At 37.2% G+C, this 26,362-nt stretch overlaps 1 protein-coding gene across 8 annotated transcripts; it reads right to left on the bottom strand.

Annotated features, from left to right (window-relative positions):
• LOC132644942 (uncharacterized) lies at positions 1-25,192 on the bottom strand. Of its 8 annotated transcripts, none has more exons than XM_060361628.1 (26): positions 25,108-25,192; positions 24,953-25,004; positions 22,151-22,308; positions 19,761-20,179; positions 17,619-17,770; positions 15,569-15,808; positions 15,113-15,222; positions 14,944-15,021; positions 14,712-14,818; positions 10,576-10,670; positions 10,360-10,493; positions 9,833-9,936; positions 9,687-9,764; positions 9,429-9,510; positions 8,952-9,123; positions 5,758-5,828; positions 5,284-5,364; positions 5,126-5,196; positions 4,768-4,864; positions 4,624-4,683; positions 4,075-4,129; positions 3,564-3,961; positions 1,845-3,491; positions 1,121-1,690; positions 971-1,029; positions 1-619 (listed from the first exon to the last, which is right to left on the bottom strand). In XM_060361628.1, exons 4-26 carry the CDS (start codon positions 20,114-20,116, stop codon positions 424-426), a joined length of 5,013 nt encoding a protein of 1,670 aa, XP_060217611.1. In that variant the 5' UTR covers positions 20,117-20,179; positions 22,151-22,308; positions 24,953-25,004; positions 25,108-25,192; the 3' UTR covers positions 1-423. The 8 variants fall into 8 exon arrangements, with proteins under 8 accessions (XP_060217611.1, XP_060217610.1, XP_060217609.1 ...); XM_060361627.1 differs by having other exon boundaries at positions 24,886-25,004; positions 25,108-25,183; XM_060361626.1 differs by lacking the exon at positions 25,108-25,192 and having other exon boundaries at positions 24,953-25,101.
• Between the last annotated feature and the right edge of the window lie 1,170 nt (positions 25,193-26,362).

The following is a 26,362-nucleotide window of genomic DNA, read 5'->3' as shown; positions in this document are numbered from 1 at the left end:
TTGTCACGAAATGGGTCAGCTTTGCTTACATTCAATTTCAGTTGGGAAGTTTGGCTACTCGAATCGAAAAAACAAAGGACTGAATCCCAAAGTATTGTGAACCTTAGGTAATTCTGATTTTTGAGTAAAACTCTCTAGGAGAAACATATTACCAACTACATACAGCTCTGGTCAGGTAGCAAACCAAAAAAAGGATGCCACACTCACTATATCCAGAATGTAATTCTACTTGGTGCAAATTGTACTTCAAACCCATCATATAATATCATAAACTCATTTAAACCTAAATCATACAACAGACAACTCTAGAGTCTAGACCAACCATTTCCAGAGCATAGCTGCTGAAGATCCATTCGACAAAATTAGATCCTTCAGGCAGTCGGAAGAAGGGAAGAAAATAATAAGTGAAGGAAAAGCAAGCCCTCATAAATTTGATAATTTCTTGGTAAACCAATCTGAAAGACGCTTCATTTTCACTGAGAGCTCTCTATTTTTGGCAAAATAAGCCTCACCATTTGCTAGCATCACAGAGAAATCATGCTTCATTGCTTCCAAGCTTCTATAATAGTTGTTCTCTAACCTTGACCGGATTATATCAGGTGATAGAGGAACAGGAAACCTGCAAAGAGGAAAACATTTGTAGTGTTGGGTCCATTAAAAATTGTGCATGCCGTGCAATCCTATAACAGACATAGGTTCGAAGCTTCAAAAAGTTGTTATAACAAAACACATCCACCCCCTTTACCGCAAAAAAGAAAAAAGAACATAGAAACCCCGAAGTATAAAGAGAATATAATCAAAAGAGGAAGAAAAGAGCCTAACATCTAACTTCTTAACTTATATTCTTAACTCCTCTTTTTAGGGAGGAGGGAGGGAGAGGGTAAGGGGCAAGGTTCTGAGTACAATATGGAATTCCTTATGGAAGTTCTTCAACAATTTCAGAGCAACACAAGTAATGTAAATAGTGTACCTATTCATGAAGTCCAGTTTCACAGCAACATGTTTCAATTTTAGAATCCCGAAAGCATCCTGTAACATGCATAGCAGGGTCAGGTCTGATGCTTTGAACTACAAAGTTCAGTTGTTAATTCAAGGCATAATCAATTTAAAAGATTGAAACCTGATTTCTGCTTGCTGATTGCAGTAGTTCAGTGATAGAAGACAAAACTCTACTTCTGCTTTCCAAGTCAATTTGAGGTTGCTCGCATGCACTATCTATATCATGTAGTTCCCAGGGACTATGATGATGGGGTTCTGGTTCATCTTTGTATAGTATACCGCATCTTTCCCATGGACTGTCAGGAAACTGGTCAGACTTGGCTTTCACAGAAACTACCCGACCTTCCCACCACCTACCACCTTGCTCAGTCTCATCCCTCCACCAAACCAGACACTTATCTCTGTATGACCAATTTCTCTCCATTGCAGTCTCATACCTTGATCTCTCAATTAGAAAGTCAGGGAAGTTAACTAGTTCAGGCAGTGTAAGCTTAAACTTCTGTCCAAAGACAGGGGAAGAGGTATCTACGAATTGAAGTGTAACTTTACAGCAGCTCTCACCAGAGCCAGGAAGAGTTGCATAAGAAAGATGTTTTACCAAACAAATTTCCACTGCTTGGATTGCAGCTGCATTCTTTGTCCAAGGACCAGGCTCTGATGAATTACTGAACTCTATATATTCTTGGTGCCCCTAATGTCAAGAGATACCAAGTTTAAATCAAATAAAGCTTAATAATTTGATATGAGAATCACTAATGCAACAAAGAAATTATTACATGAAAAATATAAATGGGGTAAAAGGAAAGAAGAGGCAATGATTAATCAATAGAAACTAAATAATTCACCTGTCGGAAGTACACTACTTCATCTCCCAGCTGAGGAATGTAGCGATAACCCTCCTCCTGCTCTGATAATAGCAGCCAATTCAGTTTTTTCACTGCCTCATTCAAGCTCGTTCCAGATGAAAAAACTTTTTCCTCCCTGGAAGAACCCTCTTTAATGTTTCTAGATGACCGGCACTTGGACACATTACTTGAACTCCATCGTAATGGCAGAGAACCAGTAGCCTTCTTGGTCAGCTTTTCTGCATTTCTTGATGAACCTACAGAGACATGGCTCTCTCTTATTTTTAGGGCATCTTTCCCAAGTGCTGTGTCTCTCGACATTGCAGTAAATCTCAAGGATCTCTTTCTACGTGCTGCATCAGTAGCCGCATGAGGGAATTCAGAACCTGTTTCGTTATGATCAATAAAAGCATTAGAAGCACTTTCAGAAATTGCATGACTGCTACGTAAACCGCTTCTAGATCCATGAGACTTGTTTCTGCCAACAGTATCATCCACCAGTACATCCCATTGCAATTTCTGGCCGAATCTATCAGGGCCATTACTTGTTTCTGGAACCTCTGGAAGTTGGTTTTGTTCCAAATGGGAAAAGTTTTTGGATGTTGATTCATCCCCACAATAAGCATCTGTAGGAATATTAAATTCAGAATGAGCTTGAGACTCCCTGGACATTTTCTTTGATTTTATCTTTATTATGGTTGTCTTCACTCTAGGTTTGAGGTTTATTTGAGGATTGCCGTCGGTGGTAGTCAGCTTGTTTGCTCCAGGACCGACGCCTGTTTGCTGCAGCTCATGACTTGGTGACGATGACAAGTCAAATAATGAGGAACTTTTAGCAGCTCCTGAGGAACATACTGCGTTTCCTGGAACATTTCCATCCAGCAATCTGCTAGCTTCAAACTGTTCCAGATTCATTTGAGCCTCAGCCATTATATTATCACCCAGAGCCAGACTTTGGATATCTGGACCAGCAGAAGGTTTTCTACTGACATGCTCATTCGAAACATCTTTGGGTTCCTTGGCATTAACCATACGTTCAGTTTTATTGTATTTCCCAAACAGCTCCATGTCAATTTCATCTGCAGAGGATGATCTTGGCTCCTTTAATTTTAGGTTAACGAGATTATCTTCAATTATCTCTTCACTAGCCTGAGAAGAACATGGCTTAGTAGCTTGGTCACCGCAGTGAGCTGCAGTGTCTTTTGATAGCTCAATCTTAGGATCACGGATTTTCAATTTCAGGACTAATCTCCTTTTGTTCTCGCCATTTGTTTGAGGTTCAGTGGATTTAGGAGGCACATCCATAGCTCCACCTGTTGGATAGTTCTGCTGTATGCTTGGAAGCTTGTCATCAGATTCAATGCTCAGATCGCTTGACGAGCATTCTGGTGATTCCGTTTCCACTGAATCATCCTCAGAGCTAGCTTCATCTTCATCATCTGAAGAAATGTCAGAATCCTGACGTACAATTTCAGTATGTGCAGTTCCTCGGTGAGGTCTGAATGACTTCGGTTTAGTTGACTTCCTTTTAGTGGTAGCTTTCTGCCCATTTCTTGATTTCCTAGTTCTAAGACTTCTATATGAAGTGCCAACATCTTCATCCTTAACTCTCTTCCTAAGACGTCTTCCAGATGATGCGACTTCCACCTGAAAAAGATGCAAATGTTACTCAGCCAGGGTAAACAAATAGGTAATCTGTTTGTGAAAGTCGAAGCTTACTTCTGATACAGATTTTTTCCTTTTTGATCTGCGTAGGCTATCTTTCCGACTCCGTCTCGTTTTCTCTTCTTCACTACATACTGAACCGCTAGAAGAGCCGTCTCTTAGACATTCGTGCTCTCCTTCAGTAGAAAGTTCCTCATTCATATTATATTCTGAATCAGTCTCATCATTCAGAACACCATTATCCGGCTCCCAGAAAAGGGTATCCACAAACTCGGGCAGAGGTTCAGCTATTATGTCCAAGTCAGCCACTGGTAAAACCCGGTATCCTAGGCTCAAACCAGCATCTGTGCCAACAGAAAATTTAATTGAAGAAGGACGCCACTCTGTACCCAGAGCTCCTAGGCGGCGGCGCTGGTACATACTCTGGTATGGTTCAGGATATGGAAGCATACCTAGTAATCCCATTATTTCATATTTGGGGGAAAAAGAAAACATTCATTACCATCTTCTTGAAACTGACCCAAAAAAAAAAAGAGAACGAATGACAAAAGCAACTAATATCTACTTGCGTCACAAAGAAGATCTTGCATGTTCCTCCGATATGGAGCTAGCTGTGTCTCCTGCAACAGGTAAACAGAGGCCTGTTGTTTATAACTTCAAAAAAATTGGCAAACTTATACAGGACGCAACAGCTGTAGGTATCTACTGACTGATTAGACATCGATATATTGCCCAGACATGTTTGACATGAAAATTATTTAGTAAAAACAAAATGGTGGAACTTAAAAATGGTAAGAGAATAAATCTTTAACTCACTTCGCACAATAAACATGACCTGCTTTGACTATAGAGATTAACAGTAAATAGTATGGAAAGATGATAAAATGGAATTAGATACAGTGTATAAAATAGTAGTTTCCACTGTTCAGACTTGGACTAGTCATTTGAAAAGATTTCATACAGAGTTTAAAATAATGTCAAGTGATATTAGTTTGAATGGGATGGGTGGAAAAAAGAATGACATTAGGAAAGAATTTTGCAAAGCACAAAAACGAAAAATATCTCACAATCCTGGAATTGAAGGACTGAACTAGTATGTCAAAACCAAAGGTACCTGATCAAGAACGTTCCCCTGCGCATCCTGGATAAGGGGCCGGTAATCCCCCAGGAAGAACTGTTGAAAGTTAAAGCCTCAAGATTGCATACAGTAACTGTAAATTAAAACTATGATGAGAATGAAAGAAATCGCCTCATATACCTGATCATATTTAGCATCCTTTTGAGACTCGCCTTGGCCTGTATTTAATAAATATATTTGTCCAACATCATCAGAAAGAACAATTGATGTTCCATCCCTTTTCACAAAGAAACAGCACATCTCCACACAATAAGTAACTTTGACATTTTAAATAAAGCAAAGAGAATTTGCACCAGTTAGTAAATCTAATAGGAAATGGAACTGAATGAGTTATTAATTCTGAAGCCAGGATAGGATTTGCATTCTTCTATGGCCCCAAAGCAGAAAGCTCTGATGAGCCATTTATATATGCGAACAAACTTTACAATTCAAATATCAAAGATACAGAAATATTATGATGTCTCTTTAAATTACTTACTGTGAAAACTTTCCATCAACCAACTTAAAGCGTCCTATATCATATGTGCGGATGGGGATCCCCTCCCATATCTGGAAATAGAAATAGCAAGAGGTCAACACATCGAAATACTTGTGTAAAAGCATGTTATACAATAATCAAAAGAGCCAGAAACCTACATCCCACAGGATGGTTTTCCCATCATAACCAGCACTCATTGCGATTCTGGGGTTGAAAGGATGAACATCCAGAACATACGTCTACAAGAATCGAACACTAAGCGTCAATTACACTAGATATAAATTTTTTAATAGATGTGTGTGGGGCATGGGGTGGAGTCGTCAAATCAAGAATTAGTACCAGAATTTAGTGAATAACATATTTTTTAGAGTTCATTATGACCAAGAAAGTTAAAATAAACCGCCATAAAGAATTGCATGACTCTTTTATAGTGCCCCAACCAACAAATTAGACAATGGTGGAGGCAAGCTGAGAAAGAAATAACCAGCGAAGACATGCAACTAGACGGAGCTAAAGCAGAAGTTTCTCAAAAATATATAAACAAGATGACTGAAAATGTAATACTAGCCTAAGCAAGCATTTTGAAAGCAGAACTCAGAGATACCAGCCTAATCATAGTCAAATAAACTTACAGACTCTGCATGACCGGTCAAGGAGTGCACCAAGCTACCATCACTAGCATTCCAAACACAAATTCGGCAATCTGCATAAGTTCACCTTATGAGTTCGAAAATTTCAAATTCAAGCACCAGAATATCTCCTCTTCGACAAAGGAGCATAATATGAATTAACAACCAAATGGAGGTCTTTTCCTTTATAAAAAGAACCAAGAAAACTTTGATTTCAGAGCCCACGAAGTTGGAGTTTGACACTCAACTAGTAGGAAGAGCATAAATCAATTTTTTTGCTAGCCTTGCAGGTGCTTAGGCAAATATGCACACTTCTACGTGTCCAGTTTGCCAGGAATTGACTAGTTGCACACTTGGGAAAACAAGAAAAGCACGAAATCCATTTCCGATATGACCGGACATGGACTTCCAGAGTAACTCTTAAAAGACATGCTTCACTGCTCCTTTGATCAATGACAAAATTATACTGGGAAGTCAATCTACAACTTCTAAGCCGTGTTAGATTGGTGTTATACTTAAAAGATCACGAGGATTTTTTATTTTTATTTTGATCAAATGTTCATTCATAAACATGGCCAAGTTGGCTGTATACAAGGGATATACCAAAAGAGAAAAAAACTACAAAAGAATATGATTCTCTACAAACTCCACCCACTCATCTAAACAACTAGGAATAAGGGAACAAAGACTACTCCTTAATTGAGAGAAACTTGACTCTACACCTTCAAAAGCTCTCTTATTTCTCTCTCCAAACTACCCACATTAGAGCAAGTGGGACCATGTTCCAAGCCCTTCGTCTTCTCTTCCTTCTCCCGCTCTTCCAACTGAACATCAACTCTTTCAGGGTTTTTGGCATTGCCCACGGAGTGCCAAACCACCTAAACATATCCCACCATAGCCTCATAGTGAGGCCGCAATGTAAGAGAAGATGGTTCACATCCTCGCCCGTCTCCTTACACATGTCACACCAACTGACACACATAACATTCCGCTTTCTAAGATTTTCCGCTTTCAAAATCACTCCTCTAGTAGCTAGCCAAGTGAATAAGCAAACTTTCCTCGGCACCCTTGGGATCCATATTGCATTACATGGGAAAGCCATCTCCTCCCTAACCAAGAGTTTCTCATAAAAGGTCTTCACAGAGAACATTCCATTATTTCCCAAACCCCAACTCCAAACATCGGTATTATCAACCGGATTGACCTCCCCATGTAGTAAGGCTAGCAATCTCTCAAACTCAGCCACTTCCAAATCTTGAAATTCCCTTCTAAATCTCAAGTCCCAGAAAGTTTCTCTGCCTTATGACACCCTAATTTGCTGAACTGACAATTCTCTTTGACAAGATATTCTGTGCAAATTGATATCTCTAATTCTCCAACCCCCTTCCATAGCCCCATATTTATCAACTATCACCCCTCTCCACAGAGCTTGTACCTCTACCCCGAACCTCCAAAGCCACTTTCCCAATAAAGCTTTATTAAAGACCTTCAAATCTTTAATTTCGAGACCTCCACATTTTTTAAGTGACAGTCTCCCACCGGACCAAATGATGTTTTCTTGTCCCATCCGCCGCATCCCATGGGAAATTTCTCTGCATCCTTTCCAACTTTTCAGTAACCGAAGTTGGAGCATGAAACAAGGACATATAGTAAGTTGGGATGCTCGATAAAGTACTCATGATCAACACTTCTTTCCTGCCCTTGGATAAATATTTTTTCTGCCACCCTGCTAGTCTCTTTTCGACCCTTTGAAGAACCGGGTTCCACACCATAAGATCCTTGTTCAACGCCCCTAACGATACTCCAAGATATGTAGTTGGGAGAGCACCAACCCAACAATTCAAGACTTGAGCGAGCGATGCAATGTTATTCACTTCCCCAACAGGAATAATCTCACACTTCCTCAAATTAATTTTAAGGCCAGACACCTAAAACCGAGTTAGAACTTGGCCTAAATAATCCAACTGGGTCACATCTACACCACAAAAAACCAAGGTATCATCCGCGAATAGCAAGTGAGACACCGAAACTGCCCCAACACCCCCTACCGCCGCGTCAAAACCCTTCAAGTAACCTCCCAAGACAGCTCTATCCATCATCCTGCTCAATGCTTCCATAACTAGAATAAATAGCATCGGTGATAAGGGGTCCCCTTGTCTCAAACCCCTTGAACTCCCAAAGAAGCTGCACGGGTTACCATTCACCAACACAAAAAATCTCACTGAAGAGATGCAAAAGGAAATCCATTTCCTCCACTCCTCCCCAAATCCCATTTGAAGCATAATGAAATCTAGGAATTTCCAGTTCACATGGTCATATGCCTTTTCAAGATCAAGTTTACACAACACACCTGGCACTCCTTGCTTTCTCATTGAATCCACCACTTCGTTTGCCACCAACGCTGCATCCAAGATCTGTCTGCCCTCCACAAAAGCATTCTGCCAAGTAGAGATAGTCTCGTCCAGCACCTTCTTAAGTCTTATGGAAAGCACCTTAGAAATGATAATCCTCCATAAGGCATCCAATTGTCCTCAGCTCACACCATTATTACTTGCAGAATGAAATAAGTTTCCTATGCATTTCTTTTCATAACTTTCACATGCCTGCATTACTTTTGTTTTCGACCATGGCTGCATTACCCTGGTTGGGTGTAAGCTTACGCCCATGCCAGGCACCAAAATGTCTTAGAATAAATCAACTTGACACGGTTTCCGAAGTTTAGAAATCTTGAAAGTACCTCAAATGCCCTTTATAACATTTTATCAACCAAAAATTCCAACTACCCAATACCTATTCCAAATAAGGACTTCTGTGGATGCAAACCAAAAAAAAAGATTTAACATGAAGTTGACGGTCATTATACAGTAGTTACTCCATACTTCCCAGAACTAGATGTCTGATAGCATTGCGTGAAAAAAGGGCAAAATTTGGCGGGTGCTCTACAACAGTAAAGCAAGATTGAATTATTTAAAGGCAACAATAAATCAGTAACCCATGGAAAGTAATAAAGTTGGAAAATATCCATAGCTCCTGTATTCCCTGTCAACAACTAGATGCTTCAAATCACAAAAGACCAAAGAATAATGGGGAAGAAATGAAACTTTCCTCCCATAATAATATTTAAAATAATTTCAACGGAAAAAAAGTACAAACTAATGCAAAGCTTTTTAACTGAATATGCAATTAAGAAAAAATACCCATTATAGCAGCCAGTACGAAGCGATTATCCAGGCTCCATACTATCATGTTAACACCACGAGGAGTAGGGCGAAATCTCTGACGTGGCCCTCCTCGAGGAGGCTGTGGTGGCATTGGTGGGGGAGGAACTTTAAGATGATATGCCTTACCCCAAGAACGTCCATGTTTCCCCTGAAAGGATTAGAACATTAATAGTCAGAAAGAACCAGCAGAGTAATATGTCGCAATAATGTAGGTCCGTTAGACTTAGTCCCAATTTACAGATGTAATGGTGTGATGTATTAGTGTCCAGCACATCTGGTAAAGCACAGCATTCATTCTGTAGTTTGCCTATAGAAACACACAGGCATAAATTTGCGCATGTATTCTTTCTCTTTTTTTCTCACAAATAAATCCACAAAAAATCTGGAAGTTGACCAACAATTATCTCAACTTATTCCACAAAAGAAACCAAATTTATGCAGCCAAGAACTCACATGGGACGACTTGCGTGGTTTTGGTGTCCAAATAATTGCACTTCCATCCCGGGAACAAGTTACTATGTTGTCATGGCTAAACCTGAAATTGTGTTTTAACGAGCATGATCATTTACGCAGATTAACACAATTTTATCCATCAATCAGGTTAACCAACCAAAGTCTATTTTATGTTCAACCATGAGTTAACTATAGCCGATAAAAGGATACTAGGACCGTTTGAAATCACTGGAACAAGGGAATAAGACATTCACAAACCAAGAGTTCCTAAATTTTGGAATATTGTCCTCTACAAAGGAATCAGATGTTGAAAATCGTGAAGCAACTGCACAGCCACTGCATAAAAGAATAGCAAGTGAGATAATGATAAACACGTTTAACGGTGACAACTTGGCTGCACCAACCTGAATTGCACATAGTTGACATCATTTTCATGACCAGATAATGTATCTATTTCATGATTTAGCTCCTCCGGGTGATCTGGGGAGAATTTACAAGCACTCCAGACCTGAAGACAGATAAGTTCGTGAACCCATACAATTTCACCATCCCACTAATAGAAAAACATTGAAAATAAGGGAAAATGCACCAAAAACTTTCACATGTTCATATTCTTAACATTTCTTGCATACTTCATACAGTAAACTCTATGTTTAAGTGTTACTGGAAGTTTCTTATTGTCGGGTTGTCAAACATGTGTTTTACCATAAAGTAAACATTAATTAGAGGACTTTGATAAAGAAGCTCAGAACATCTATTGTATCTGTCAGGTCCTAAGAGGATTAATACAATATTACATAATTAAAAAAAAAAAGGCAAACTACACTAAGAGCTTATTGACTGGAAACAAAAATTGCTCATATCCCTGCTATCTTAATAATGAGATTTGACAATGTTATGATAGAGCATAATGCTTGATGTTTGTTCATACCCTAGCTAAAGTATCAGAGCTGCCAGTGACAAAGACAGTTCCATTGGCATTGTATGCACAACACAAAATTTGATGGCTATGCAATGGATTACTTGAGGACTGAATGTTGGTTGCTGCGTTACCACTGTTCTTCACTGCATAAATTAAAATCCATTCACAAGCTCGCTAACCAACTGCACTAAACATTATCAGACAAATAACTTGTTCTCAGCTAACCAGAAATGTTATCCTTTGGCCTTGGCGAGTAAACGCGTGGAACGCACTGAGAAGACCTAGCATCCCAGATGCGACAAGTTCCGTCATCTGATGACCTACCAATAGGAAACAAAAACCCGAGGGAAGGAAGTCAGACATTTATGAAGCAAGTTACCATAAATCCCGTAATACTTAGCAAGAAACTTTAACAGACACGAATACAGATTAAAATGATTTCTCAGTTGATTGTACAGCCTAGTGTAAAATCTTTACCAGGTTTCTTGTGTTTTAATCATCTTTATTTCTTTGTAGCTTAGTCTAAGGCTTCCAGATCTTTCATCTAATGCTTTGAGTTGGCCACTAACTCAAAGGAAGTTTATAGAGGAATTTAAAAATAAATTATAAGAAAAACCCCTCTTACATTTATCTTTTGCTTTAACATATATAAAACACGCACTACTGGCACATAACTCCACATATATATTCCAGAGTTTCTTAAAACAACGAATTGTGACGTAAGAATTCCACTATTATGAAGACCAAACAGCTTAATATAGAGTGGCAGTATATCATAACCAGGCAAGAGCGAAATTTGTGTAATATTTTAGGAGCTGTCTGTGATCAATTGAAATGTTCTTATAGGTCTCTATAATTATCGAATATACAAAATACCCCATGGATAAATGAGGAAATAAAGTAACGAATACAAGACCTTGGTGTGGAGTATGTTCGGAGTGGAAAGGATGACACCTATGGGAGGTGCATATAGGATCGAACACCAGAGAAGAGAAGGAGAAGCAGATCAAGTGAAGTAGCTCCCTATTTGCTTTCAGTGTTATCAAAAGCGAAAAGCGCAAAAAAGCTCTAAGGTCTGCCTGGGGCTTTAAGCGCAAAGCGCAAATAAAGTATGGGCTTTAATGAAAAAAGGCGCAATGGTGCAAAAATACAAATATATATATATATGTTTAGTCCAAGACTAATAATAATAAGCATGAATAACAAATATATGGACAAAGAAATTGTAAAAACATTACGATAAAGTGAAATATCAATTATCTAGTGTCACGTCTTCAAGAGAGGCTCATTGGCAAGGGAAAGTATGTCTTAGAGCCTTGATGATGACACTGAAGCGCACATAAACTGAGGCAAAGCGCTCAACATGTTTTGAGCCTCGCTTCAGGGCTTAAGCGCGCTTTAAGCGCGCCTTTGACAACACTGTTTGCTTTCCAGATAAGTAAAGGTAAAAGTAGCTCGCTTAGAGCTTACATGGACAATATGGAAAGGGAGAAATGGGAGAGCATCTGAAGGAGTAGAATACTCTTTTGTATAAATATTTTGAAGAAGTATTCAAAAATGTAGAGGCACCTGAATGCACAAGAACAATTGCAGATAGTCCTTATGCCAGAATCTCCACCCCATTTCATTCCTAGGGTATAGATTGGTGGAACATTTTTAATCTTTGCATAATTTTGGAGTGTTGTTGACATTCCAGTCATTGTTGATTCTTTTTCAGACAGTTATTGTTGAGGACTAGATGAATTTGTAGAGAATCGTGCTTTGTTGTAAGACTCTCTACCTTCTGTATACACCTCGTAAGCGGTATTTTCCATCACATCACTAAAATTTGAACTTCATATAATCTCATAGAACAAGGGCAAAAAACAAGAGAATTTAAAAGTACTTAGAAAAAGAACAATAAGTTTAAATACTATAATTACTAGCTTACTACTCCCTCCGTTTCATTTTACTTGGCCCATGTTGACTTGACACATCCTTAAGAAAGCTTTTATTAGGAGTGTATTTTACTAAACTAACCTTATAATGATGTTTTGGAACTCTAAATTTGACTACTAGTACTTTATATAGTTATTTAATACTAAGGGCAGTATGGGGAAATAGTAATAAAACTCTCTTGATTTGCTAAAATGGACAAGTAAAACGAAAAATCTATTTTTAGTATAGGGGCCAAGTAAAATGACACGGAGGAGTAATTTACTATAGGCGTACCTAGTTCCAATCAAATTAAATGTATGGATTAGTCCACAAATTTTCCTTCCATTTCTTCTGCTATCATGTTAGCTTCTTATATCATATTACTCCCTCCGGCAAAAATAGATGTCCCAATTTGATCCAATGAAGAGATTTCAAGGAGAATGTTTGCAAGATTAAACCAGTGTATCGAATAATGAAGTCCTCATAGAAAATGTTTAAAATGTGTAAAAAACTAAAAAGTGAAGCAATTAAAACAAAAAAGGTCAGCAAATGACTGTTGTTTTTCCACTTATCCTTTTTCTTGTTCTTTTTATCATAATGATGGTGTCCCAGCTTGCGCGCACCTCGACTATTCCACCAAGCACCTGCTAGTGCTACCACCCACCATCATACCAGCATACCTATCGGCTCAACAAACCAAAACCCCCCAAAAAGAAGGGTAGTCAAACCAAATTTATTGCATGAGGGAACAAGCTGAGTACCATCTCACGTTGAGATGGAAGCTCCTACGGTTCTGCCACACACAGAGACACCAAATCGTAAAGCAAGAGAACAAGCATGGGTACTTTTTATTTTTTGAAATGGTAAAAGTAGCATGGATACTCGGTAAGGGTCAATTAGTTGGTTTTACTAAATCACGTCAGTGAAACAATCTGACCATCCAAGCCAAACGGGTGGAGTGGACCAGAATATTATGAACTTCTTCGGGAACCCTTAAATAAACAATGACAAGTATGTTTTCTAACACACTCCCACGCGTGTAACCCATTCTAGCTTTACACGTGTATTGAAGACTTGTTTTTTCCTTTTTCGTCTTTTTTAGGCTCAACAAGTTACGTAGTGGGTGTAGAGCAAAGTTATTGGCGCAGCTGAATTGAGAGAAAGTGAGAGAATCCTAAAGGGGCTCGATGGGCTGAGTTGAGAGACAAGTTCCGAGCAATACAAGAGGTAGAGAGATGACGGCAATATAGTAGGTAGAGAGACAACGGCAGTGAAAATGGGCTCCCTATAGCTCTGATACCATGTGAAACAATCTGAATATCCAAACCAAAACTTTAAAGCAAAGTGAGGTGGTCCACGACATTATCAATTTCTTTGGAGACCCTTATACAACCAATGAGGGACAAGTGTGATTTCTAACAACCTCTGCTTTCTTGGGGGTGGAACAGAATGGGCCTCAATCAGTTAGTACAAGTTTTGGCAGAAGTTCTGGAGATGCTAAAATTCAAGAAAGAATTAATATTGCCATTAAAGGACAAGGAAGCAGATAATCATATAAGGTGAAAGGGACATTGGAGGTAGGGAATGATGATCCTGGTAAGAAGCTGGGAGAAGGTTCCGTACCAGTTCAATTTTCAACATGAGGAATGATGTTCTAGAAGGTAGGCAAGCTAATCACTAGGAGATGTCCACTTCAGTTAAGAAGTAGTATTCTGATTCTGATGATGATTATAATGAAGCTACAAAAACCTTTAACACAGCAATTTGGAAGCTGAAACCATCTAGACAAAGGTGGAGGGTTACGCAGTGCCCCACCATAGAATTGATATATCAGATACATCAAATGCCAGATTTGGAATACCAATGAGCTAAAGCTTTTGTTGAACTTTTGGGCGTGAAAAGTTGAAGCCAGTGAAAAGAAAGAAACAGAGTTGTTTATGTCAGTTGAAGGATATATAACATCTCTCTTAAACAGAGTGCTATTCTTTTTTCACTTTTTCTACTTCAAGACAGATTGTGTTTGGTATCACACAATTTGCTATAAAAAAATTTACAGATGCATTATCACTAATTAATTGACTACATAAGGAAAAACACAACATTCAATGGAAAAGGATTCATAAGACAAAACAAAATTAGCGAAATGGGTGATAAAAGTGGTGAGATCGAGGCATCAAATGACGTTCATTTTTAATTTTAAAAATTAATTATAAAATTAGAAGGATACAAGACCACGATCACCCATGTGGCAGTCATGTCTCAGAAAACAAAGATACTCCAATAATTTCCAAATTCTGAAATTCAATAGTTTGCTAATTCCATAAGCCACAGTTAATCTGTATGGTTTAATCAAATAGGGCTAGATCTCTTACACACAATAATGCATCATGTCCCTTCAAAGAGAAAGGAGCAACAATAAGGATCAAGGCTTAAAGGTGGCTTACGATAGAAGCTGATACACAGAGCTAGTCTTTGGAGTAAATGCAATGGCAGTAACAGCTCCAGTGTGACCACGCAAAACTGAAATAGGTAATCCATCTGGCAAGCGCCACTGAAGTACAGATAAAGTAGATAAGCTGCTCAGTCTTCAACAGTGGAGAAGATCTTCGAGACCAAAATTATTACTCTTCAAAGAAAGCAAAAAGATATCTCTGTCAAGTGGAAGGAGAATCTTACTACTCGAATGCTGTAGTCATTTGATGAAGATGCCACCAATGCATTGTTTGAACTGACGGCTAAATCAGTGATGTCACCCTATTAGCATGACAAGCAAATAAGTGGACAAAGGCAGAGTAACAATTCATAAGGAAGAGCTAAAGCTAAGGACAAACTTCAATGAACTTACTTCATGTCCTCGGCAACTAACCAGGCATAATCCAGTTTCCATTGACCAAACCTTGACAAGGCGATCATCAGATCCAGTAATCACATATCTTCCTGAGCGGTCAAATATTGCTACACAACACAGGGAAAAGGCAGAGAAATTGAGCTGAAGGCTCGTATGTCTTCTTACTGACAACCTTTATATCTCTAATATGATAAACCTTAAAAGCTATTAAATGTCTCTATGATTTCTTTTTTAAAAAAAAAAAAAAAAAAACAGCTACCTTTAAAACTATTTTTTTTGACAGGTGCTACCTTTAAAACTATTAGTAGCACTCAATTTCTGGAATACTACGTAACACAGAAGAAGTGTGTTTTATTGAGCATAAATGACGTGCCCTGAATGAGAACCCATTTGAGAGAAAAACTTTTAAGTGTCTAGATGCAGAAACAAACTAGAAAAGTTTTAAAGTTGTACCACAATAAACAGCATCCCTATGTCCCCTTAGTTTCTTTATGTTTTGCATCTTTTGGACCATAGTTGACGGCTTTGCAACAGCATAACTTGCAAGACGGATAGATGGAGCACGATGATGTTTTGGGAAACCACCTCCAATCTCTCTCAAAGTTAAACCATGCACCTGATTAGCCTGCATGTGTGGCCAACGGAGGTATGAAGGAAGCGATTGTCCTTGCTTATTGACTCTATTTCGCTCACCTGTCCATCAATTATTCGAACATATATAAACAGAATGTACATATCGTGCTACTTAAGAGAGGGAGCAAAAAAGGAACAGGAACAATGTGCATAAGAGATCACAGTGCAAATGACAAAACGAGACAAGTTTGTAAAGAATTCGTAGTTTGGAAAGCTTTCGTGGATAACTTAGCTCACTTGGACAAATTGATGATAGTAAATAGTTCAAGATCAAAGATGCTGAATACATGCCAAAAGAGTTTTAAAAAGTACATAAAGCTGCTTTCGCCTTTCAGTGAGACGCCTTATAAAGCCATAGAAAAGCACAAATTCAAATGCAATACAATGCTCAAAAATGCTACTCAATAAATTGTGGCTTTCTTTTTCTAGCTTATCCTCTTTTGGCCAAACAACTACCAAAGCTATAGTTTAAGTGATAGTGTATGTCAGTCCAAGCAGTGGCGGACCCAGAATTTTACACAAGCGGGTTCAGTAATAACGGACCTTAATCGACAACAAGGGTGGTACCGGCAAGTGAAACTTGTCTGAGGCTCTTTTTTTTGGGTCATAAACTAATAATGCTACCATAAAATGATCAAGTTTAAAAAGTTGTGGTCGACATTCTTCTTTTTTTTTTTTTTTGTCCAAAAAAAGTTGTGCAAGAAATTTAAAACGTCTAACATACTAATTACTTTAACCAAAAATGTTACTAGTAACAATTATGTATTTAACTTAGCAATACTATTTCAACGAATTTTACAATTTATTAAACTTTGACTATATGTTTACCATTTAAAGTTTTATTGACTAAGAAATTTGAAACAATCTAATATCTTTTTCTTACTGATAAAGAATAAAGTAGTTAATTTACAAACAAAAAATTATAGCTTAAAATAAACTATTGCAAACTATAAAAGAAGACACTTATAAAGTAAACTAACAATTTCATTGTAACATAAATAAGCAATTTAAAATAAACTACATATTATAAATAATTTTAATGATTGCAACTGCATATTTGAGCAAAAATAATGTAAGATTTCGCTTTGTAGAAAATTTTGACCTTCCGAAGTAAAATAGACGGCAGGATTTTCCTACTGAACTTGCGTAAAGAGATCAAATATAAATAAAATAAAAAAAAATAAAAGTAAAATAAAACACACTAAGGTAAATAGGCTACCCAAGCAAAAAAAAGGCTAACAAGACTACTAGCTCTTTATAATTTTAACAAAAAAGGAAAAAGGAAAAAGAAGAATAAAGTAACAAGAAACAAGGCACATAGGCCTTAGCACAGCAGAAAAATGAAAGGCGGAGCTGCTCTCCAGTTTCGAACTCATGACCAGCAATAAAATTTGAGCCTGCTTGACCATCAGACCACAAAACAATGTTGTGTCAAGTGGATTCAACTAAAGTCTATATATCATTTTCCAGAATCTAACCTATAGAAAATATTAAAAAAAAAAAAAAATCGATGAAGTGGGTTCATTTGAACCCTCCCGACCCTACGTGGGTCCGCCCCTGAGTCCAAAAGTAGAGAGATAAGTTAATCTTGTAAAATGCTTGGATTCCTGTTAGTTCAGTATCTGGTGATACAATATTGGCGAAATGTTGAGTAGTGCAGGTAAAAGGTTTATATAGCTTTTGGCCAAAACGAGTACCAAAGCTATAGTAGTGCACATGCCAGAACGGAGAGTAGGAAAATTAATCAAGGATGAAAGGCGTTTGTTTTGACCCAAAGAAAAAAAGATAAGGGAAAAGACAACCGAGACGTGTGAGGTTAGTTTACAAAAAGAATATTTGTTAGATCTTAGACCATCATAAATTTACTTACAAGCCAAAAGAGAAAAAGGCCCAGATCCAAGTAGCGTGGGGACGTCAGCAGCCCCTGGGGCATCTCCCCCACCACATTGCAAAGGAGGACTCGAACTCAGCAGCAGTTGTTTAAGCAACTTTACCAAGTGATCTTTTTCAACATGAGGATACCTATCATCAGCAAGCTATAGGTTTAAACGACAAAAGGAATCAAGACTATCAATTAATTAATTTAAGCAGAAACAGATGGATATTGTGGCATGTTAACCAGGTCAACTTTCCGAGGAACCCAGCACGCGATATCATAACCATTTTGAAAGCATCATTAAATATGAATAATTCAATTCTATATAAGCAAAAGGTTCTAGTGAGAAAGCATTATATAGTATAATAAAGAAGTAACTCATAATTGATTTTTTGGTTATAAGAAAGAACTCATAATTGAGTCTTTAAGAAGAAAGTTTAAAATCTGTAGGACTCAATCAGAAAAGCTTGACATTCTTTACCACATTTAAATTACCATATATTCCCTAGATCACATGTCGTCTTATTTCACAACTGAATCAATCTAAAACTTAAAGAAGCCCTCAAGTCATGGATCTATCAATAGGTAATGTAGCATCAATGCCCAACCAAAGGGTGACTGCCATAACAATCAAAAAGACAACTATCACTGCTGGTCCATGAAATGGATATTGAAATTTATCAACAGTTAACACTCTCTAGAGAAGGTACTATTAATCCCGCAGGTACTGGACCATTAAAAGAATCTCAAGTAATTTATTGGACACCAAACAAAGTATTCGACATATAGCAAAGAAATTTCTTTTAGGTAATATTTCCAAACGGGTGGAAATGTATCACCAACGATTGATGGTTATAAAAATAGCTAAGCATATTACATCCAATAGTACCTAGAATTACTATTGAAAAACAAATGTAAGAGCTCAATGGGCCATGTGGGTTCTCCATAATATTTATAACTCATAACTTAGCCAAATAGCTCTTAATATGAGATCATTCAAATTAGTATTTTTTTATTTTTTTTTAATATTGGGATAGGTGAATCTTACAGATCAATCCACAGATCACAAGATGGGGGAGTTCTTTGAAATTTGAGGTTCACGAGATTTTTTTTTTTTTTTTTTTTTTTGTATTTTTGACAAGGTAACAAACAGTATATGAATCATCAACACAAAGTGTTGGAAACCAAAATGAAGCGGATCCGAACCAAAAGTATAAACTAAGGCCTATATCATCTCATACGGACCCTAGGATGTCTATAACAGAAACTGAATCATCTATATACCCTGGTTTACACCAATAACAAAACATAAGAATACAATTCATCTTAATTCTTTGTAAGGAACTACTAGTATCTTCGAAACATCTAGAGTTCCTTTCCTTCCAAATCAAGAGAATTCTACAGGATTAGAAATCTACAAGATCAGAAGATAGGCAAATTCCAAAGACCGATTGAAGTGCTCTATAAATTCAACTTGACACATTCTGACGAGGATACTGAAGAGGGGAAAAGAGAGCGGACTGTTCACATAAAGTCTTATTAAACACAGATAATCGGATAGAAAGGACACAGCTTCCCATATCTATTATTCTGGATCCAAAGAGTGCCCAAAGAAGCTGTTAGAAAGCTTGCTCATTACAACATATTTGGATCTGATCTATTTTAGGTTGTCTAAGATATTTTTTTTTTTTTGATTAAGCACCGGGTGTCCGGGTCTCTTTGAGCCCCGACTAATCCCGGGGGTGCACAGGCCCTCGGCAAGGAGTTTCCCGCAAGTGCACCACGGGTAATTCAGGGTTTTACCCCAGTCCGATGGCCCTCAGAAATTGTTTGCACCCAGTGGGTTTCGAACTTGAGACCTTGAAAGGGAGCAAACCCCAAGGCTCAAGCCAATTACCACCAGGAGACTGGACGAAACCGCAACAGATATATTTAATTTCAACAAAAGACAACGACAACAACAACATACCCAGTTAAATCCCAAAATGTGGGGTCTGGGGAGGGTAAAGTGTACGCAGACCTTACCCCTACCTCAGAAGGTAGGGAGGCTGTTTCCGAAAGACCCTCGGCTCAAGAGAAAACATGACGAAAATTAATTTCAACAAAAGACAAACACAATATTTTTACAAGGCACACCTTATCACCAGGTCATCATAATTTAGAGGGAAAGAAAAGCCGTCATCATCTTCATCTCCACTAAGTACACCTTTTCTTGAATACGAAGCATGATATCTCCTAGGCAGAAGCTCGTGTTCCAAAAGTTCATCATAGAGTATCCCAAACGTTTTTCGGCATGGCCCAGATGATAAAAAATGCATAATCAGAAAATAAACTTCTCTGAGGTCAATATTTACATCCTTCAGTGTGGCATGTTCAACAAATCTCTCTTCTTCTTCAAACAGAGGTTTTGTGTATACCCTATTCAGGAAGCTTGTAGGTACCATACTTGATGATGAAGCGCCATTTCTAGATGTACACTTCCCTGAATCCATCCTTCGTTAGGAAATAAACTCCCCACTTTGAGTATTCCTCTTCAAAGAGCAAGATCCATGACTCTACATTCTCAAAAACCGAAATTAGAAAGCATACTCAATCAATTTTCTAGGAAGTAAATGCAGAAGTGTTTTTTTTTTTTTTTTGATGGAGAGGAAGTAAACATAATTCATAAACACTTCATGAAACATATTCTAACCATCACGGAACAAGCGTGCACAAAGGTCACTACACAAGGTCAAAGAAGCACTTAGATATGATTAACATGTTATTTTCATGCAACAAATATGTGACACAACACGACAATAACAAGAAAGCACCCACGCCCACCCCCCACCCCTCTTCCTTTCTATTTCATTTCAGCTTCCGATTACAGCTACATGGAAGTTATAGGACATAGGTTAACTTGCTAATTACAAGTATAACACAACAAAGTTAACATATGCGCGCACACTAGCAGAGAGTAAAAATAGTGAAGTCAGAATTGTGGCAAACCAACTAGTAAAAACTCTTTAACAATTTCAAACCTTTTTCAGGGGTATAGAAAAACTTAACCTGAAAGAACTCTAGGATTTGTGTGATACTTCAACAAACAACCCTAAGTAGGATAGTATGTCGCCAACAAGTTAATGCAAGAGTTCCAGGATTTTATCATTCAACGAATGCAAAAAGGGTGAGGCGGAAGGAACGAGAAGAGGTGCACAAAGCATGTTACATCCAGTGTTTGGAGAGTGTGAAGCGACAAGTCCCTGCCTAGCTTAAAGCGTGAAGCGCAATTTTAAAAAAAAAAAAAAAAAAAAAAAAGACCAAACAAATAGAGTCAATATATATTAGCAAAAGTTCAACTTTTTTTTTCTTTTTGCAAAAGGTAACAAGATAAGCAAAAGTTCAATTTAAAAACCAAAAAGTAGGTATCACAAAATCCTTCATAGACCATTGGACAAACAAAATCAAAACTATTAATGGATCAACATCTTATTCTCATTCTTCTACCTTACAAGATTGTCAAATTTAATAGGAGAATATTTTTTAGAATTACGCATGATATTTCCTTAACAGGTACTGGTGCATTTTCATCTTGACTAATAGAATAATTTAACATGGTAGTTCCAAATTGCAGAGGTTTGGCTTAGTTTTCTTAGTTTTCATAATCAACAAATTCCCGAGGGTCAGTGATGCACAGTTCAAAACTCGGTGGATAATGGGTCCACCCCTCTATCCTTCTCCACATTACCAGGTTTTGTCTACAACGGGGTTCAAACGAATGGACGTGTGCTAACCGATACATGACAAGTTGCGCTTTTACCACTACACTAAAGCCCTTGGGCACTAGCTTGGTATTTCTTAACCACATAAGAACTCTTTCTAGGTTAGAGGGAGGAAGGCTCTCCATCTTTGTATCAGTGCAGTAGTCACTGAAGAACATGTATGCCTGCATCATCCTAATTATGGACAATCCTCAATAACTCAACTTCTCACCAACCAAATAAGAAAATAGATAATTGGTCCACTTTCCAATGGAAGAAAATACTCTTAAGTTCAATCCACATTAGAGAAAGTTACTCCAAGTTCAATCAACATTGTGCACAAAAAGTAAGAAAAATCTGGAACAACATGCAATACACTTCTAGCACCTGCTTCTTGCGTGAAACGGTTCTTTTTAATTATTAAAAGAGGACTTGGAAGTTCTGCAATTCCAATTTAGGAAAGTGCTCATTTGCATTTATACTTAATTGATGATCATTCATGCATTTCAGTATCAACCTTGTACAAATCCCAAAGTGGAATTTCAGAACCCCTCTCAGGAATCCTCCATAAATCACCTCTACAATTGGTATCATAAGGACAAATGAGACTAACACGAGTAGACATTGAAGAAAAATTGCTAGAACAAGAAAAAATATTAACATAAGCACATAAAAGCAGGTTCTAAGCATGTGCCCACCACAGTCGAAGATAGAATTTATCAAAGACAAAAATAGCAATTTGACGTCAAATAGAGAGTAATTGTGTATCAAACATGCATACTTTACCTCTTCTATTACATCCTTAGCCCCTTGGAGACTTCTTACAGAAGAAGTCAGTAACTTGGTAGAAATAGATCACAGCTAAAACAGAACAATTGATGGTCTTCATGGCAGGTCAAAAAATTGCTTGATACATACACTTCGCTCGAAAGCACCACATCAACCTGTTAAGGCCGATATTGACAACCTTATCATTTTCTGATAATATGAGCTTAATGATCCACTATAGTTAAAGTGCAAAAGCATGATGTGTTAAGTACTTTCTACTAATCTTTTTATAACTTAATCGCGGTTTTTTCCTCTTATTTTTTGTTTTGATTTGTATTGTTTATCAGTGAAAGCACGAATTCAGTTACTTAACCTACAGCAGCACAAGAATAATTTCACTCACTAGAGCAGCCAATAACCTACAGCAGCTCAAGAATAACTTGACTCACTAGAGCAGCCAATGGTGTGGCCTAGTGGTCAATAAAATGGGTTGAGAACCATGAGGTCTCAAGTTCAATTCTCAATGGAGGCAAAAACAGTAGGTGATTTCTTCCCATCTGTTCAAGCCTTGATGGACAACGCTACCCCATGGAACTAGTCGAGGTGTGCGCAAGCTGGCCGGGCACCATGGTTATTAAAAAAAATAAAAAATAAAAAATACTCTCTCCATCTACTTTTACTTGTCCACTGTACTAAAAATAAATTTTAACTTTTACTTGTCCACTTTAGCATATCAAGAGAAAAACAAATTTGTTTTTTGTTTTACACTTAACATTAACTACTCTTCCCCAAATCATTTCCTAAGTCCATTGAGACTATACTCCAATTAATATGGGTATTACGATAAAATATGCACTTCATTTGTTATTTCTTAAGGGGAGTAAAAGTCCATTTTGGGCAAGTACAAGTGAACAGAGAAAGTATTAATAATAATTGACTCACTAGAAAGTCAGGGTGGAGATTCAGAAGATACCCTCCCCCCCCCCCCCCCCCCCCCTTTTTTTTTTTAATCCCTGATATACCAGAATGGTGCAACTATTGTTCCCATAGATTTAATCACTACTGATTCTGGAGGACATTATTGTAAGTTTCTTTTTCCTTAGCATAGTTAATACTTAGTACAAGAATCTGATCACTTCCCCGAGCTCATATGGCAAGTTTGAACATGCCTGTCACACACTTTGGCTCCACCAAAAGGTACTAATTTCTTTAAGAAACCATGCATGACGAAGCAATTATTTGACTACTTTGCTGATAAATTAGATTGTTAGCAGTGTTCTTGTTTAAGCTTCAAAAGGTACAGATATTGGGAGCCAAACAACAACTAGGGCTTGCTCTAACACCTTATCGGACTGAACAAAGCAGGACAGACGACTATTTTGGTAAAATTTAAAGCGTTGGAATGTTGTACAATATAAAAATTCCCTAGAGGAGGGGAAGGCATTGTAATCCACTCAATACCCCCTTGCATATTAAAAGTAAATGGACATGACATCTTTATTTTACATCCTTTCTTTTCATACATCCACTACAAACTCTGGACAAAGGATACAGTACCACTGAAAATCCCCTCATTGTGTCTGCCTCAGGATCATAATCTAGGGGTTTTTTTCCATAACCATTAACTGCCAAAAGACTGGCAAACATTAACATCTACGCATTTAATAAACCTCAGCAAAGTTTTACAGAGAGAAACTAAATTACTTTTCTAGTTACTAAACCACAAAGATCATCTTCTGAACATGTAATACATTAAAGAAACGGCTTGATATTTTCTGGATATATTCTAAGTATCGGGTTAAACTCAATAAATTAATACTACTCGAACCATAAGCTACAAAAGAATCCCTCAAAAAAAAAAAAAAAGTATCGCAAGTGAATGACAAGATGATGAAGAGGACGCAAGAAAGAAGATAACAATTCAACAACAGGGGCAACATAAATGATGCAATCAATCAAACGACCAATTTCTAAATGAACTATGTCCTAATCCCAAGCAGGTTGTGATTGACTATATGCAGGGATGGAACTAGGGGCTCAGGGAGGATTATCCAAATCCCTTTTGCTGGGAAATCAAACTTTATATATAAGGTCAAAATTATTATTTTTACGTTATATATAGTGGATATTGAATCCCCTTGACTTCTTCTTGTGTTTAATACTTTATATTTTGGATTCCTTCATTGAAAATCCTAGCTCTACCACTAGTTGACGCATCTCATTCCATTTATAATCGATATTTGTCGTTCAAGGCAAATTAGGTTTCTCCGGAGATTCTCTAAATCTCACACTTACCTGTAAATTAACATGCAATACTCTAACTAGACTAAACATGAGGCACATACCTAGTAATATATAACATCAAGAATCCTCTAACTCTGCCACTACTTGACCTGTTCCATTTCAATTATGATCAATATTTTGTCTTTTAAGGCAAATTAGGTTTCTCTGGAGATTCTCTAACTAGACTAAACATTAGGTTTCATACCAAGTAATATATAACATCTCAAATCCTCTAAACACAAATAATAAATCTGCCTAAAACTCTAAGTCCAGTCAGGTTTTGTGAGAATAAACTTTCCAGTGAAAAAATTGATAGGAACTAACACTATATTAGCATCTCTTATCTTCTTCCCCAAGTTTACATCTTTTCTTTTTTTCCACCAGAAATGAAAATAAGCTGCAAGCATGAATTAAGAAACCCAGATAATGTTATATCAAAGTAAAAGAAAGACTTAGTTTTTATGATTAACCTGTGAGAAAAATAGGGCAACCTTATTCCCAGAAGAGCTGATGAGCTATAAGGATTAAACAGTGTACCTAATTGATTGAGATGCAGATGGTTTGCCCTGAGCCTACAATATGCAAGAAACTGTGTTCGGGAAAAATGGAAAGTTAGCTCCTTTTGGGGACAAGGAGGGAGAGAGATTTGTTACCAAAATATTATAATAAAAAAGGGAAAGACAATAGAGTACAAATTATGTCGATATGGCCAATCCGTAAAGTCGAAAAGAAAACACCCAAATTCCTTAGCCGTTTGACGCCGCAACGCAACTCCCACATTGCTGGTAAAAAAGTTAAAACCTTGTCTTTTCCTTTTCTTGTTTTTATTTTATTTCTTTTTACAAAATGATATTACTACACATAATTATAATGCATAGAAGTACTTGTTTCCGTACAAAATCAAATCTTTTTTTTTTCTATTGGATATGTTAATAACAAAAAAAAAAAAAAACAATTGTGTTATACACAACTTATTCTACTTGTGTGTCAGATTTTATTTTGTCTCATAAGTTTGTGGATCTAAATTGTGTGGACTCAAAAGTGTAAGATACTTATAGAGTAAATTTTATAGATATGGATAAAAAGATACTCACACAACTACTATATCAGTTATGTGCTTTTTTTTTTTGCACGGATTGCCCTTCAAACGCGCTGGTGTTTAATTTTTGCCCCTCAAATAGCGAGGTTCTAGGTTTGATCCTCGGCTCATTAAAAAAAAACCGTTTCGCAAGGCAAGGTTTCGCGAAAGTTGTTATGCTGTAATTTCAAGTTAGGCATTATAAGGCATAACTTCTGTAGTTCTAAGTTATGCCAGACAAGTGGTAAAAGGCATAACTTCTATATAGAAACCATGCCTTAAGGCATAACTTGCCTTACAATTTTTTTTTTTTACTCTGCTGCGATTCTACAGAAGTTAAGCCTCAAGGGCTAACTTTTGCAAGGCCTAATTTTGGTTTCGAGAAAGTTGTTATGCTGTAGTTCCAAGTTAGGCTATAAGACATAACTTCTGTAGTTCTAAGTTATGCCGGACAAGGAGTAAAAAAAGCGTAATATAATTTTTTTTTGTTATTAACATATCCCATAGAAAAAAAAAAGATTGATTTCGTACTGAAACAAAGTACGACTTCTATGCATTCTAATTATGTTCGGTAAGTTCATTTTGTAAAAAGAACATAAAATAAATACAAGAAAAAGAAAAGACAAGGTTTTAACTTTTCACCAGCAAAGTGGGAGTTGCGTTGCTGCGTCAAACGGCTAAGGAATTTGGGTGTTTTCCTTTCCACTTTAGGGATATAGAGAATGTGCCTTAAAGGCATAATCTGCCTTACGAATTTTTATTTTTTTTATTTTGCTAGGATTCTACAGAAGTTAGGTCTTAAGGTCTAACTTTTGCAAGGTTTAATTTTCTACAAAATTTTGTCTTGCGATTTTTTTTATACTCTGCTG

The sequence above is a fragment of the Lycium barbarum genome, chromosome 6, assembly GCF_019175385.1.
Source record: "Lycium barbarum isolate Lr01 chromosome 6, ASM1917538v2, whole genome shotgun sequence".
NCBI lineage: Eukaryota > Viridiplantae > Streptophyta > Magnoliopsida > Solanales > Solanaceae > Lycium > Lycium barbarum.
Note: the sequence above shows the minus strand (reverse complement) of the source record. Positions and strands in the feature narration are given on the sequence as shown.

Coding starts and splice junctions, on each gene's coding strand:
- LOC132644942 (XM_060361628.1), bottom strand. CDS start 20,116: ATGGATTCAGGGAAGTGTACATCTAGAAATGGCGCTTCATCATCAAGT. Junction 10,494..10,575: donor GCCAAAGGATAACATTTCTG/GTTAGCTGAGAA, acceptor TAATTTATGCAG/TGAAGAACAGTGGTAACGCA. Junction 620..970: donor AAACTGGACTTCATGAATAG/GTACACTATTTA, acceptor TCCTCTTTGCAG/GTTTCCTGTTCCTCTATCAC.